The sequence below is a fragment of the Stegodyphus dumicola genome, chromosome 10 (genome assembly GCF_044657685.1).
Source record: "Stegodyphus dumicola isolate Sdum_Otavi_A_Nest chromosome 10, ASM4465768v1".
Lineage (NCBI taxonomy): Eukaryota > Metazoa > Arthropoda > Arachnida > Araneae > Eresidae > Stegodyphus > Stegodyphus dumicola.
This window is the reverse complement of record NC_140777.1, coordinates 169,112,828-169,127,700: the sequence shown is the minus strand read 5'-3', so window position 1 is coordinate 169,127,700 and position 14,873 is coordinate 169,112,828. Positions and strand designations below refer to the sequence as shown.

Below are 14,873 nucleotides of genomic sequence, written 5' to 3'. Positions count from 1 at the left end.
TTATAAGTATTTCAATTACATATAATAAACATTAGATCGCTTAGAATTTTGTGTCAAAACTTTTTATTAAACGAGTAATACGTATTTGAATTACATATAATAAACATTACATGATATTTATTAACATATATATGATAAATTCCTGAATTAAAGTTTGCTCAATATTTCAGGTGATTGATCTAAATATTCCCATGGAAGATTCTCCTCTTTGGTTTGAAGGCGCAAGACTCAATTTTGCTGAGAACTTATTAAAATTTAGAGATGATCATGTGGCTTTGATCTCGGCAGGTAAAAGTGTCATACTAATAATTGTTTCCTACTTTTATTCAACAAAAGTACTAGCTTTCACGTATGCTGAAATTTATGTATTTATCCTAAAAGAGAGGATAAATCAGATCTTATCAGATCTTATCACGGAATCCCACTAGGGGCCTCACACATAACGGCTCTTCATAATTGTTTCACCATAAAGATGTGAACACTTGAGATTAATAAAATGAGACACGCTGTCTCTGCAGGCAGACTGGCGGTGAGAGTGTTATGAACTAAAGCCCAAACAGGAGCGAGAAAAGTCATTTGAATCCTACTACGCAAACGTCAAAAGTAGTAAAGTCCTGGGTATGCTTTTCAATACAGTTAATTTGAGTGAAATACTCCTAGTATGCGGGCCTTGCGGAACGCTGTCTGATGCTGATGCCATGGCTCTGTATTTTCTGACCTTTCGTAAAGAAATTCTGCGTAGGGCCTGATATTTCTGTTCTCCTCGAGTATTTCATAGGCAAAAACGTCCGAAAGGCAGGCGGACGTATTTCTGATGGCCTTGTAATAAAATTTTGAATTTAAGTCTGCGCAGAATTTCAGAGATGAGCTTATCCTTGAGGTCATCGTGAAGATTTTTATTTCATACGTAGTACGGGGCTCCAGTGATAATCCTGAGAATCTTATTCTGTATTAGTTGCAGAGACTGGATATCCTTTTCGCTGCCATTTGTCCATGTTGGAGAGGCATATGTAAATATGGGCCGAATAACAAAAAAGTAAATATGACTTTTGCTATTTAGCGTCAGCAGTTGAAGGAACTTTCATCAATAATATTTGGCTTATGTATTACTGAGTGTTTGTCTCCAGGGAAGTGAAAATGAGCCGCCCTTATAGTAAGAAAGATGTTACAAATCCAGCCCATTAGCTAAACTATTTTGGCACGAAGATATATAAAGCAAATGCCTGTAACTGAAATGCATAACTAATTTGAACGACTGGACATGACTGATTTAGTAGAAATAGCAATGCTGCACTTTTTGAATGCACGTTTTCTTCTGCTTTACGAAAGTGTAGCGTTGTCATAAAATATTTTGCAAGCTGAAATACCTTAGGATGAAAATGCGTTTTAAATTAATATACATTGGGAAGATTTTGAAACGTACACAAATCTTCTGTGATCTATTTCAAGTAATCTATTTAAAATTGTCTTAAATAGCATGTGGAATATAAAATAACAGCAAAAGCAAGGGTCATATGAATTGACAAATAGCCACAATTAAAACGAGTAATACAAGGGATTGCAGCAGTGAACTTAACGATCAAATATGTTGTAATTATTTAGACATGCAATTTGTTTGAAATACTTCGCATTATTGTCCGAGGCGCTTCGCATATAGCGAAGAAGTTAAGTAAGTAAATTATCATAATGTTAACTTTACTCTGAGCGGCTTTAGCCACAGTTGTTACTTATTTAGTTCCACCCAGGGAGTCGCGTGTAAATTGAGGATATCACGAACGCGAGTAACATTGCCTCTCCTGGGCTGGTGTATACAGTAAACTCTTTTGCCAATATACTCCTGTGGGACACTTCATGTCAAATTTTAATACAGAGAATCCTTGCAATCTCACTGCTTCTGGAAAACAATCAAGATAAAGATCCATCGTTTCTCTAAAAACAGCTATTCTAGTCGATTCCAAAGCAGCCATCCAAACTGTAGTTATATAACTCAGGATACAGATACCCAGACTTTCTCAGAAATAAGACAAACCTTGAATTTTCTTTATAAATACAACAAAACAATCGTTTATCAATGGATCTCTTCCCATGTAGGTTTTGACGGTAAAACAGACGGGAATGTCTCTTGGCTAATGAGTCTGCCAACTGAAAAGGCAGACTCATTAGCCAAGAGAGGAACACTTGAGCCACAAGACAGCAAACCACTTCCTTCAGAGTCACGCTTTTGAAAAATTAACGGATACTCTTAAATCTGACCTAGAATAAAATCAATACGCAAAATCCTGGGCTAACATTCAAGACACTTGAAAAACGTTTTGTCAAAAACCCCGTAAAGAGGCTGGGGCAAACTTCAGATTGCAGACAAGCCACGATTGCATGGCACATCATCTTAATGAAACTGGCATCCTTCCATCTAGTATATGCCAAATTTGTAATTCGGGTATCATGAATGCAAAACATCTTCTTATATGCCCAGAATTAGATAAAGGGTCTCAGAAACGTGGTGAGATAAAGCAAACCATAAATTAACTAAACTAATATATTGGAATGCCAGAACTCCTTTTAAAGACTACATCTCTTATCTTCCTTTCTTTGTTGTTTAAATTTTTTGTAACTTTTTACTTTCGTTCCTATGTTCATTTGTTTTTGGTTTTTACCTTAAATGTTTGCTCTTTATTATTATATATAATTTTTCTTGTGTGAAACTTGATCTGTTTTATATGTTTGTGTTGATCCTTCCAATAAAGCCATATGTAACAACATTAGCATTATGCAGCATGCTTAAATAAATGTCATTTTCTCAAGTTTTTGAAATATCATACTATAATTTTTATATCAAAATCTTAAATTATGGATTCTTGCTTATTATGATATATATTATTAAGTTTAAAATTTTTAAATCCACTAATTTTGCTTTTAGATGAATTTAAAATATGAATTTCTGTTATGATCACTTTATGTATAATCCAAGTTTTCTTCTTGATTTTTATAAAAACTTTAGGTACTTTTCCGTTTTGACGGCGCAAACGATAAAGTCGCCAATAATGATGCAACTAATGCCAAACGGAATATCTTCGTTGGTAACCTCTTACGCTTCATTTTCAAAACAAGTCGCAGCCATTTCTTATCAGATTGATTGTTTCTTTCAATATTGCCATACAATTACATAGAAATTTTACAGAAGATAGTTAAATATTATACCCTAAGACATTTGCGGTAACTAAGTCAATTAGGATGCAATTAGGACCCGAAGGCGAAAATATAGGACAAACAAAAGGAAATTTGATCAAAAATTGAGTAGCCGAAAAGATAAAAATACATATTATATTTTTCTTTTTTGATTTTAGGTGAGGACAGCGAAACCAAAAGAACCACTTACGCTGAAATGTATGAAGAAGCCACCTTGTATTGTGCTGCTTTCCGAAAATTTGGATTGAAGAAGGGAGATATCGTTGTTTGTGAGTATCCAAATGCAGGCTTGCTAGTACAATTCGTTCTGTTCACAGACACACACGCACTAGAAAAAAGCTTTAAAAATATTTTTAGATTTGGAAAATTTTCAGAAAGTTATCTCTTGCTTCCAAACGCAGAAAGAAATGTGCTTCATTCCAGCATGATGAGTTAAGCGTTTTGAATCATGGGTAAAGGGAAAGGCACACGCAGTAACATTCATAAAGTTAGCGCGCACTTTTCAATTGTTGCGTTATAAATGCTGTTATCGAAAATCGCTTCAGAAATCCATGTTTACCAATACCTAAACTTCTATATTTTATGATCTACAAAACTAATAATAATGCTAGAAGGATGTCGGTTCGAAAATAAACATTTGTTGTGCCAGTCTTGCAGAAAACATTTTTATCACCATGAAGCTTTAGTGTGCGATTCATGCAGCTTATTACATAAATACAAGTCAAATTCAGGGAATTAGGAAGAATATTCTTTACAGGGTTTCTTTTTTACATGTAGATTAATTCCAGGAACAAACCTCATTAGAGAAAACAGTGAAAGTTATAAAATTAGAAGTGGACACTGAAAGTTCCTATAAATTATGAGGGAATTCTAACGTGAAGCTATATTTTGTAACAATTAAAAACATTAACGAGGACTTAATTAAGTATAATGCTATTTCAAATGCATACAGTAAATACGCTACAGTACCAGAACTGATATATCAGTCTTTTACTTCGAAGGCTCTTCATGGGAGCTACAGTTTCAGAAAAATAGACTTCATGAATATGTGGAACTTACTCTGCAGCAGTAAACAGAATGCATCCTGCACAGTGATCCTAATCGTATTGTATTCTTATGCGTAGAACTTGTCTTTTACAGCTATTGCATGAATTGCCAGATTTGTTCAATAATGTTGAGCTTTGGTGACTTAAATAGGTATGGCAAGATTCAAACGCTGATAAATGCTTCTTTAAACATAATTTGACGTTTCTAGGCTTAGTGACTGAAAATTGTCTTCCTAGAAAAGACAAAATCCACCAGAATGAAAGCGGTGCATAATGACTGTAACTTGTTAAAAGGATTGCGAAAATAACCTTCAGCTGTCATAAAAAATAATACACTCATATCCATAAATTAAGGATAATTCAGAGTCACGCGGAAATCGAACTCTAAAATAAATATATCACCTGTAAAATCACTACACACATTTTCAAGAATCATATGCAAATTTCAGGAAGTAACCAGATGTCACCGATGGCACCTCACAATGACGAGAGTGTAAGAGAGTGATATATAAGGAATACAGGCAAAGAAGTAAAATTGTTCGCAGGCGCTTTATAAGCATTTCAGTGCAATAACCGAATAGTTATGACACAAAGGACGCATTTGGATGATTTTTTACCTGGTAGAATTATCGGCCGTCTGGAATGTGGGCGTACCCAACTAGAAGTATCAGACGAACTTGGAATTGCCCAGAGTGTCATCTCCAGGCTTTAGCAACGATTCCAAGATGATGGTAATGTGAGTAGACGTTACAGCACAGGTCGCCCCAGAGTTACAACGTGGAATGAAGACCGGTATTTGGCAGTTACTGCCAAAAGAAACAGGCGGAGCACAGCTTCAGACCTGTCTCGTCAGCTCTCTTCAGCCACTGGTACGACAATTTCAAGGCAGACCCTGTATAGACGGGCAGATTGGTCTATATGCTCGTAGACCTGTCAGATGCGTCCCACTTACTGCAACTCACTGTCGCCTGGAGTAGAGAGCATGCATTGTGGACACCGCAACAGTGGGCTTGTGTGATGTTTTCCAACGAGTCCAGTTTTAGCTTGCAGTCTGATTCTCGCCGGACGTTCATATGGAGAGCTCCAGGTACCCGTTACCAACAAGAAAACATCATTGAACGACACCGTTACGGTGGTGCAGGAGTGCTCGTTTGGGGTGAATTTGGCTTGTCATGGTTCCAATTTGAACATGTTCAAATTGGAACCATGACAAGCCAAATCTATCGGGACGTCATTCTGGAACAACATGTACGTTTGTTTCGGGGCGCCATGGGTGCACAATTTGTGTTTATGGATGACAACGTCCGTCCTCACCGTGGCAACATCGTAAGCGAATGCCTTCAATCGGAGGATATCACTCGTATGGACTGGCCAGCATTCTCACCCGACTTGAATCCAGTAGAGCATGTGTGGGATATGCTTGGCCGACGAGTTGCAGCCGTCAACCTCCTCCTAGATGTCTACCGGAACTTCGGAGAGCATTGCTTTTTGAGTGGTGTAATATCTCCAAAGATCAGATCGATAATTTGATACTCAGCATGCCTAGGCGTTGTACGGACTGTATTGCATCGTCTGGGAGACATACAATGTATTAAAAATCATACCAACCATGTAATATTTTTTTTTTTTTTGTAATTTGCTCCAGGGAGAAAAAATCGCTAATTTTTTTAATAATATCAAACATATAGCATCTTGTTTTGCTCTTTACCTTTTGTTTAATAAATAAGCTTTACAAATAAGTTAAATTTGTTTTACTTCTAACTCTTCCTTTGCCTGATTTTGTATTATCCTTAATTTTTTAACATGAGTGTAGATATACAAAAGGTCTTATGGAATACCACCTAAATAAACAGCATTCCATTATCAGCGTGTACAGTCTCCCATTAATCTCTAAGATCCATGGAGGTCACATGATTTTCTCCACAGACATACCCTTCCATACATCTGAAACAATTAGAATAGGAGTGGTTAGACTTCATCTGTAATTATGAAGTGTCCAGTGTCAAAATTGTCGAGCTCGATTGCACTGAGTACCCCTTGCATGCGCCAGGAACACTCTTTTCGAGTATTGCCACCAAATTCTATATGTACTAAATCTTCATTAGTTCGGACCTTATTAATTAAGAAAATACTTCCGGAAGACCTCGCATTACATTTAGCCGCTCTCGCTATCCTCCACTCTGTGGGATCACCTCCTTATTTTGTGAAACCCAGATCTGGGACCATTCTGGAAGTGATCATATATGAAAATATAAATTTCGCCTCTACCTCGGAAATGGTGTGATACATTTAATGAGCTTGCAACTGTTAGACCATATTAAAAGCGATTAAATTATAAGTATTTGCTGTTCTCAAAACAGCTTTATAGAAGGTGCGTATTTTTATAGAAGAACGTGCATGGAAATGTATTTTTATAGAAGAATGTGTTTTATAGAAGAATGAAATGTGAGCATTTTTATTTATGCGTTATAGAAGTGCGTATTTTAAGATATTGTTACGTTTTTTTATTCCTTCACGTTCGTACGGGGTTCGTAGATTTGGAGTGAATAACGACGACACACTTGATGAAGTATCGAAACACACTTTATTGGGCCAATATTTAATCAGGACAGCTCCACTTTTACAGTCGTCGAAGATCTACTATAAACACTCGCTGGAACAATCAGCGGCACAGCCTTCAGATTATCAGGCTATCACAGTGGAGACAGCTTCACTGCAAAGCACCAGAGTACAGCTCCAGACTCTGCTTGGTTGTTCTCAGAACTCCACGTACTCTCGAGACTCTCCACGCTGCAACTCGCGATGCACTCGACACACAGAGCACAGCTCCCAACTCTTCGATTCAGTCGTTCCCGGAGCTCAACATGCCCTCTCGACGATGCACTAAGAGACTCCTTCGGTACACTCGAAGACCCACTCGGCACTCGAGTCCCGGCTGTCATCTCGATCGACTCCGCAGGGGTTGATTCGCTAGACGAGACACGAACTCTATACTAACTGTCTCGCACTCAGACGAGGCACACTCTGACTCGCCCTCTCGATGAAGCACACTCACTAACTGTGGACCAGCAGGGTTTATATAGCTTTCGGCTTGTGTTCGGGAACATTCTGGACTAAACCGGTAAAAATTCGTTCCAGAAGGTTCTCCAACCGTCCATGGTATATCGTTAATTTTGCCGCCATATGTCCCCGAATAGGCGATTTCCCGCCAAATGTGACAACCCTGCCTTCCTTTGCCATTTTATGGCAACCCTAAAATTGCTTTGCGGGGAAGCCATCTTATTGCGCCTGTACATTTCGTAACAATATTTATCGACTTGATAGAAGAACTAACTCCCTAGAAGCAATTAGTAACTAACGTGCATAAGTAGCGCGACTTTTTATTCTGTGTAGGTTTATCTGTATCATAGCTTAGTATGTATATATGATGGATGGGAAAGCATTCTAATAAAATTTATTTTTTGAAAAATAACATTGTATTTAATCAGTAATGCGGCAGTTCTGTCCTGAATATTTTCCCTTTAATATATTCAGACTTCGAGTAAATCACAGGAAACTAATGAAGGTAAAACGCCATATGTTAAATACTCCTCATTTTTTGGCTTTAGAAGGATGTTATTTAAAAGTTGTTTCACGTAATTTTCTCTCTTGAAATAAACAGTATCTGTTCCTGCATTTATATATTTTAAACGATTTGTATACGTAATTAAGTTTAAAACTTACAATGCTTTGCAAAGAATAGGCATAGGATTTGAAATGTTTTACGGTCTCTCAGCAAATTTGATCAGAGTTTAAACATTAGGAATCGGAAATACTCAATTAAATTGTTCTGCAATTCAGTCACGAAATATCTGATTTAGCCCAGTACGAAAATTTTGTGATAAACTTAATAACCAGTCTCGAAAACATAATTTGTAAATAATTTTAAACTAACCTGTAGAGCAAATGCACTTATTATCTCTTTCTTAAATTTTTATTATTTCGTTATAAATTTTAATTATAATAAAGCTATCCAATTCGAAATATCCACTGACTCACATATTCAAATGGTAAAATATAAAACTGACTGCAATAAACACCTTTAAAGTTTTGTACAGATATTGTAAAGAATTGCATTCATTAATCACGTAGTCATTTACCAATTTGTTTTCGTTTCAGGTTATTTGTCTAACAGACGAGAAGCCATTTTTGCCATGCTTGGTGCTGTGAGCATTGGAGCTATTTTTACAGGAGCTTTACCGCAATTAGGAGCTGAGGTAACACATAAAACCTTAATTACTATACTTTCAACTAAATAGGATTAAAACTTTACAATAGTTATAATATGAGTATTCTTATGTCAGATTTTTTTAAACTATACATTTAAGGAATGACTGAAGGAAGATTTTTAAGCTTTTGTAACTTAATTCATATATTATGAAACACTGTAAGGTCTCGTTTATCCAGTGACTTAAAGAATATTATGTATGATGATATGTAGGCATAACTAAGCTATACACAAATCCCCTATTTTATTTTACTTTAGTTAAGTCGAGGTCTGAAAATGAAAACTGATAAATTATACAAATCTTTCAATGGAAATTCGTTCTTTATTCAATTTGGAAAGTTATATGCATTATAAAATGCTGAAATGCTTATTTATAGTAGTATATAAGATATGATATGAGGGACGCAGCCCGACCCTCCTGGCAGACTTTACGTCGCCCTATGGCCTTTTTGCGGGCTGCGCTAGAGAAAGCTAGAAACAACACATTCAAACAAACAGACATAAAGAACATAACTAAAAAACAAAATTCAAATTAAAATCCCTACTGCAAGCTTATCATGATTAATCTTCTCCATCATTTTCCTGGTAATTTTTTTCAATCTTTTAAAATCATTTAAAATAACATATATATTTAAAACGTCATTTTTCTTAAACTCGTTCCTGATATCAGTAAAATATTTACATGTTTCCACATAATGCTCCGCAGTGCCCGGTTCTTTACAGATATCACAGAGGTCAGACCTTGTAATTTAAACCTTTTAAAATAGAAAGGGAAAAGGCGATGACCTGTAATGATTTGGTTAACGTCAATGTCTGAATAACATAAACCTTTTTTAAATTTAACAAATTCCATATAACTTTTATTTCGATCAGACCTTTCTTACTCCTCCCTCCATTTATCATAAATATAATTTTTCATAATAGTCACTGCTTTCCTTGTTGATCCCTGTACATCAATATCGCGAGCATTAACATCGGTAATTGTCTCCTTGGCCAGTGCGTCCTCCCTCTCATTTCCAAAATGTCCAACGTGTGCCTTCACCCAATTAAACACAATATTTTGATCTTCTCTTAAGTCTTTATATGATTCTCTAACTTCTACAATTAAAGATTTGTTTTGATTAGGTCGTGAGAGAGCTTGAAGAACTGTCAGAATAAATATGTGTATCATATTTCCCTTTAAGAGTCTTCATAATCCATTTCAGTAAATTAAAAATAGCCATAGCTTCCGCTTGATAAACTGAGTTATAAATTTTGAGTTTAAATTTATCATTCTCAATCTCTGTTCCATAATAATATATAACATATGTGAAAGCAATGGCGTCTCCCAGACCTGACCCGTCTGCATAAATATCAATTTCTCCTAACAGTAGTATATATAGTTTTATATTTTAAACGCAATGAAACTATTTAAATTCATTAATACAACTCTGCTGCATATAATTTTAAGCACACTTGTCCGCTATTCTGTTGGGAGTAACGAGCGCTTAAAATAGTCTCATTCACATTTAAACATCAACAACTGCTATTTTATACTTCGAAGATTCTCATTTCCTTCAGAGATGATTTTTCATATATTCTTCTCTCATTCTGTCTTCCTTCGGAATCGGATGGTTCAGTATTCGCTTCTAATTTATCATAAATTACTATTTATATGAGTATCAATTAACCAGTTAACTGTGGCGCTCTCGTTTAAGAGTGCGAAAACTTTTGCGTCGGCAGAATCGAGCCATGACGAGGATATTCGTCAATCACAGAGTAAGTTGCACTGGTAAGATATTGAACGAAAAAGATGGGTTTATTTTATAAAATTGAAAATTTTATTACTAATATTTACTTATTTCGTTAACATAAGCATATATTACATCCATATTAAACTAAAAACGCAATAAATTAAATACTATACATATAAAAGTAAGAATTTAAATTCCTGCTGTGGAGTAATATTCAGCGAAACAGGGTACTATACAAAATGGGACTTTGCAAATCGAACACCAGTAACGCAATTCCTTCCTGATCTTACGTTTGTAGCAATGCGAACACCTTCCCTTAGTTTTTTTATTCTGGTATATAATCCGGGACATGATTCTTGCCTAACTGGCTTATATTAGGTCTAAATGGCCGAGTTTGTGTCGATTAATTTCTTTCAATTGGATACGTCGCAAAAGTGTCTTCAATAAATTTGAGCAAAACGTTGATACGCGATAATGTTCCATTATTTATTTATATGATATGAATGCATTCAGACACATAATGTCTAAGAAATGGAGAAATATCTTTTTGTAGTACTTTTTGCGTCGTTTTCTTACTGTGGAGTACGCTATGATAATTCCATCGCTCATATCCACTCCACCCATTTTTTGATTATAATCAATCACTAGCTCCGGTTTCTTTATTATTTTTCTTTTCTCTGTTTCTATTGCGTTGCTTTATACGCACATTGCTTATACTGCTTTATACTCATGACGAGTATACTCATCAATACACAAAATCGTGCCGCTTCTCCATGACCAGTATACTCGTCAATCACAGTTAGCTGGTTAAAAACGCCTCTGCAAAAGAACTTGGATCAAAACCACGTAAATTAATAAATATAGAAAAACTCGATAATTTTAACGCGTTGTTTTGTACTGTATGGTTTCATAATAAATTTCCAAGAATTCAATTACAACCTACAAAAAGAAAAAAATAATTATATAAAAAAATAAAAGAGCTATTTGTGTTTAACATTGGTAGGTCTTATTTGACCCACCCTGTATAAAGTACAAATCTGGTGGCACACCAACAGAGCTAACTAAATAGTTTTCCAAATAACCGTTTTTTACCAGCTTGGAAGATGTCGCTTTGCAAAACTGCTGTTTAGATCTTTTCCTTCCGTTTGAAGGAGCCAGTTTATGGTACTTGGCTTAAAAATAATTCTTTTGATACTATGCTTTATAAATTTTATTTTTTGGACTATAAATTTCATATACTGTAGTTTAATACTATTTAAGAAGCATTTTAAGAAACATCTGCTTGCAGGGTTTGGGTAAAAGTTAGTAGCAACATGTCGATAGTTCAGAAAAGACTCTTTGACCATACTCGTTAATACTTAACAATCTCTCAATATGTCTGCCACCTTACGCTAAATTACTGGAAGGCTTTATACACTACCAGCACGTCTACTTCTGTCTATATTCCACAATGACCACTCTAAAGCACGGACAACCTTTCCGGTACTATGGTAACAGAGCCACAGCATCAATTTCTTCATTTTGACGAAGACGTACTTCCAGCTGCCATTATTGTATGAGATCCGTATGTTCGCAGTATTAATACCGCACACTATAATTGAGAATGTTGCTAATTTTCACCAACAAATGTTGTCGATTTCGTCTAAGTGCTGGATTCAGATAATTTTTCAGGTCTCGAATCCCATAATTTTTCATAATAATGCGCGGTGTCATACTGAAAGCATTGGCAAGGGTTACTTGTGATGGAAGCGATAGGAGATATTGGAATTCCAGCCATACTTGCACGATATGAGTCCACGTGATTATGATCTCATCGTCAAAATGAAAGAATCGTTACCGTTTGTTCATTGCAACATAACAGTAGATCCAATGCAGTAAAGAATAGATGCACATTGCGGTGATCGCTGTGGGGAATCAACAGAAGTGGACGTACTGCTGGTATCCTTACCCTACTTAGAGCTTCTTATTATATGATAGATAATTTTGCTCAGAAACTTCTCACGTAAATTTGGAATTAATCTTTTTAACTTAAAAATATGTTAATGTTCCCCATGTGCTGACAATACTGTCCTGTCGAAATCTCTTAGAAGCTGTTCTTAAAAAAAATACAAAGCTATTTTCCAACTGAAGTTTGAGAACAGCAAACTTGAAGAAAACGCCATGTGTTTTAGTATGATGGGAGAGTTGAGCATAGTTTCAGAAAATTCTGATTTTACTAATAAGTATCACTAAATCTAGGATATGTCACTAAATTGTCGATAATTTGCCTGTTTTGGACCAGAGCAATGATAAACAAATGGAATTAAACATATCAGTAAATTGGGTATCTCTAATCTTCGATGGGACTGCAAGAGTACACTATGTAATAGTATTATCTTGCAGCGATCAAAATTGCTATATTCAAAAAATAAGTAATGTCAATATGAATAAGTAATAAAAGTAAAGAAGAAGCTCTGACTATTCAACTAAATGTAGGGAATTTTCTTTCTGTGTGTTTAGTAAACAATTTTTTAAGGTCACAAAGCGATTTATGATTTTTAAGAAACAACAAATGCTTGAATATTATGTATGATGCTGTATGTTAAAATATATGATGGACTTATGTCAATTAATTTAGGCAGTCATCAACCGTTTCAAGCAAGTAAAACCTAAGATCCTTTTCACGATAGACAGGTTCAAGTATAATAAAATGGAAATTGAAATGCTGACAAAGGTGAAAGAGATTGCAGATGGCAAGTATTTTTCTAGCTTTTCATTTGTTAAATACTGAAGTTGGGAAGTAGATATAGCCTTAATTATATGAGTAATTTTAAACACTGAAATTATTCAACTTTGTTAAATTTTTTGAAAGTAAATTATTAGAGCAGATATTTATAGTTTATATGTATTATACGGAAGAAAGAAAATAATAGTTTCTTAATAGGTATTTAAAATCTTTCGATTTGGCAGATGCCCGATTTTAGGTGATTGTGCACAATAACATTTCTGTTTTATATGCAGCGAAATACATCGTTCGATTACATAATCCGTAAAGATTAAATTTTAATTTCAACTTCAGTCTGAAACATTCTATGCATCGCATATATTACCTGAGACTATTAAGTTAAGCAAAGCTGAAAACAATTACTAAAGTTAGTTTAATATAAGTTATTTAAGATTTTCATTTAATTCCGTTTCCTTTTTGGCAGGTCAAAGCTTAGTGATAGGTTAACAACTTCAAAACTAAATTTTGTTTACTAAAAACTAAATATATAATTAAATATATAATTCTGTGTACAGTAATTCATTCCTCGATAGCTAGGATTCTATTAATTCAGAATATACCCTAATGATATTCACTTTTTTTTTCACTCTTAGAATCTTCGTGAAATTAGTTTTTCATCTTTCTCTTAGAGATCATTATCAGACCCCTGGAGATCATATTCCTATTTGATTAAATTCAAGGAAACGGTATCAGGACTTGTATTCCTTTTAATCCGTTTTGGGAACATGACGTGTCCTGACTGGGAACAGGGAGTTTACTCAAGCTATGTTCAAATAGGTGCGAAATGGACAACGCAAGCAAGAAGGGTTAACTGTACCCATTGTTTTCTACAATATTACAGGTGCTCCCGTACGTCGGGATACAGAGACCAACCACTTGGGGTCTGAATGTAAAAATATAAAACTACAAACTAAAATTTTAAATAAGGAGCTGATACCTAAGACTAAAATACCTGAAAGAGACGAATACCTAAGACTGGCCTTTTAAAATATTACATATGTAGTACGCAAACTGCCGAAAAACTACAATACGTTTTAAATATCAAGAAGACTAAACCTCTGGCCTTAAAGGCGGACAGCAGCCGATTGAAAACTGGCGTGTAATGCAGTGGCAAGGCGGCTCACTTTCTCTCTATCTAACTCTCGGCAAAAAAACCACAACTTAAATACTTGGGCTTTAGCAAGTACAATTTGCATAAACAAGTTAACGCATTTAATTCTGGCCGGAAGTGGAAAACAAGAGGGGGTAGTATAGTTTTGAAACAAAATAAACGTTAGTAGAACTTAAGATCCTTACAATGAAACAAGAAGAAAATCCTATCTTTTGTTCTTGAAGTGCTGGAAGTTTCTTTGCAGTTTACATGTATCTTAAATCTTTAATTATGTTCCACAAGATAGTAATTATTACATTATCTATCATATCGATGCATTTTAGGTTTATTCCATAAATTTCAACGTTTAAGTGTTGAATAAAAGCATTAAGCATTTTCTCTCTATGTGATGATCGAGAAACCTGAAAATTGATGTTGATTTATTTGGTGAAAATTGAATTCTATGTCCAGGTTTAATGTGGAAAAGAAAAGCGATGTAGTGAATCTAAAGAGATTGCTTAGAGAAGAAACTTTAGACAATGCTGTTACAAGTGTTATATTGAATAGACAATGCTGTTACAAGTGTTATATTCGCTGAGTTATATTGAAGTCGATTGGCCGTAAAAAGAACTGAAATTCAGCTGATATGAAAAGACTATCAAAATGTTTGGTGGCTGATTTATTTAAAGCTTGTTTAGATGGGATTTTTAAATTTAGCTAGCTGTTCTAATCAGGACTTTTGAATAAAATCACAGTGAAGATTCTGCAGTTATTGAAGCTTCTAGTC

The 14,873-nt window shown here is 35.0% G+C and overlaps 1 protein-coding gene across 3 annotated transcripts in view; it reads left to right on the top strand.

Moving 5' to 3' along the window:
* LOC118201024 (acetoacetyl-CoA synthetase-like) overlaps positions 1-14,873 on the top strand; it is a 113,713-nt gene that overhangs the window by 30,106 nt on the left and 68,734 nt on the right. For all 3 annotated transcript variants that reach the window (XM_085825854.1, XM_085825853.1, XM_085825855.1), the window contains 4 exons: positions 171-288; positions 3,345-3,455; positions 8,391-8,488; positions 12,850-12,964. In XM_085825854.1, the coding sequence (XP_085681980.1) occupies positions 171-288; positions 3,345-3,455; positions 8,391-8,488; positions 12,850-12,964 (442 nt within the window). The remainder of the gene's footprint in view (positions 1-170; positions 289-3,344; positions 3,456-8,390; positions 8,489-12,849; positions 12,965-14,873) is intronic.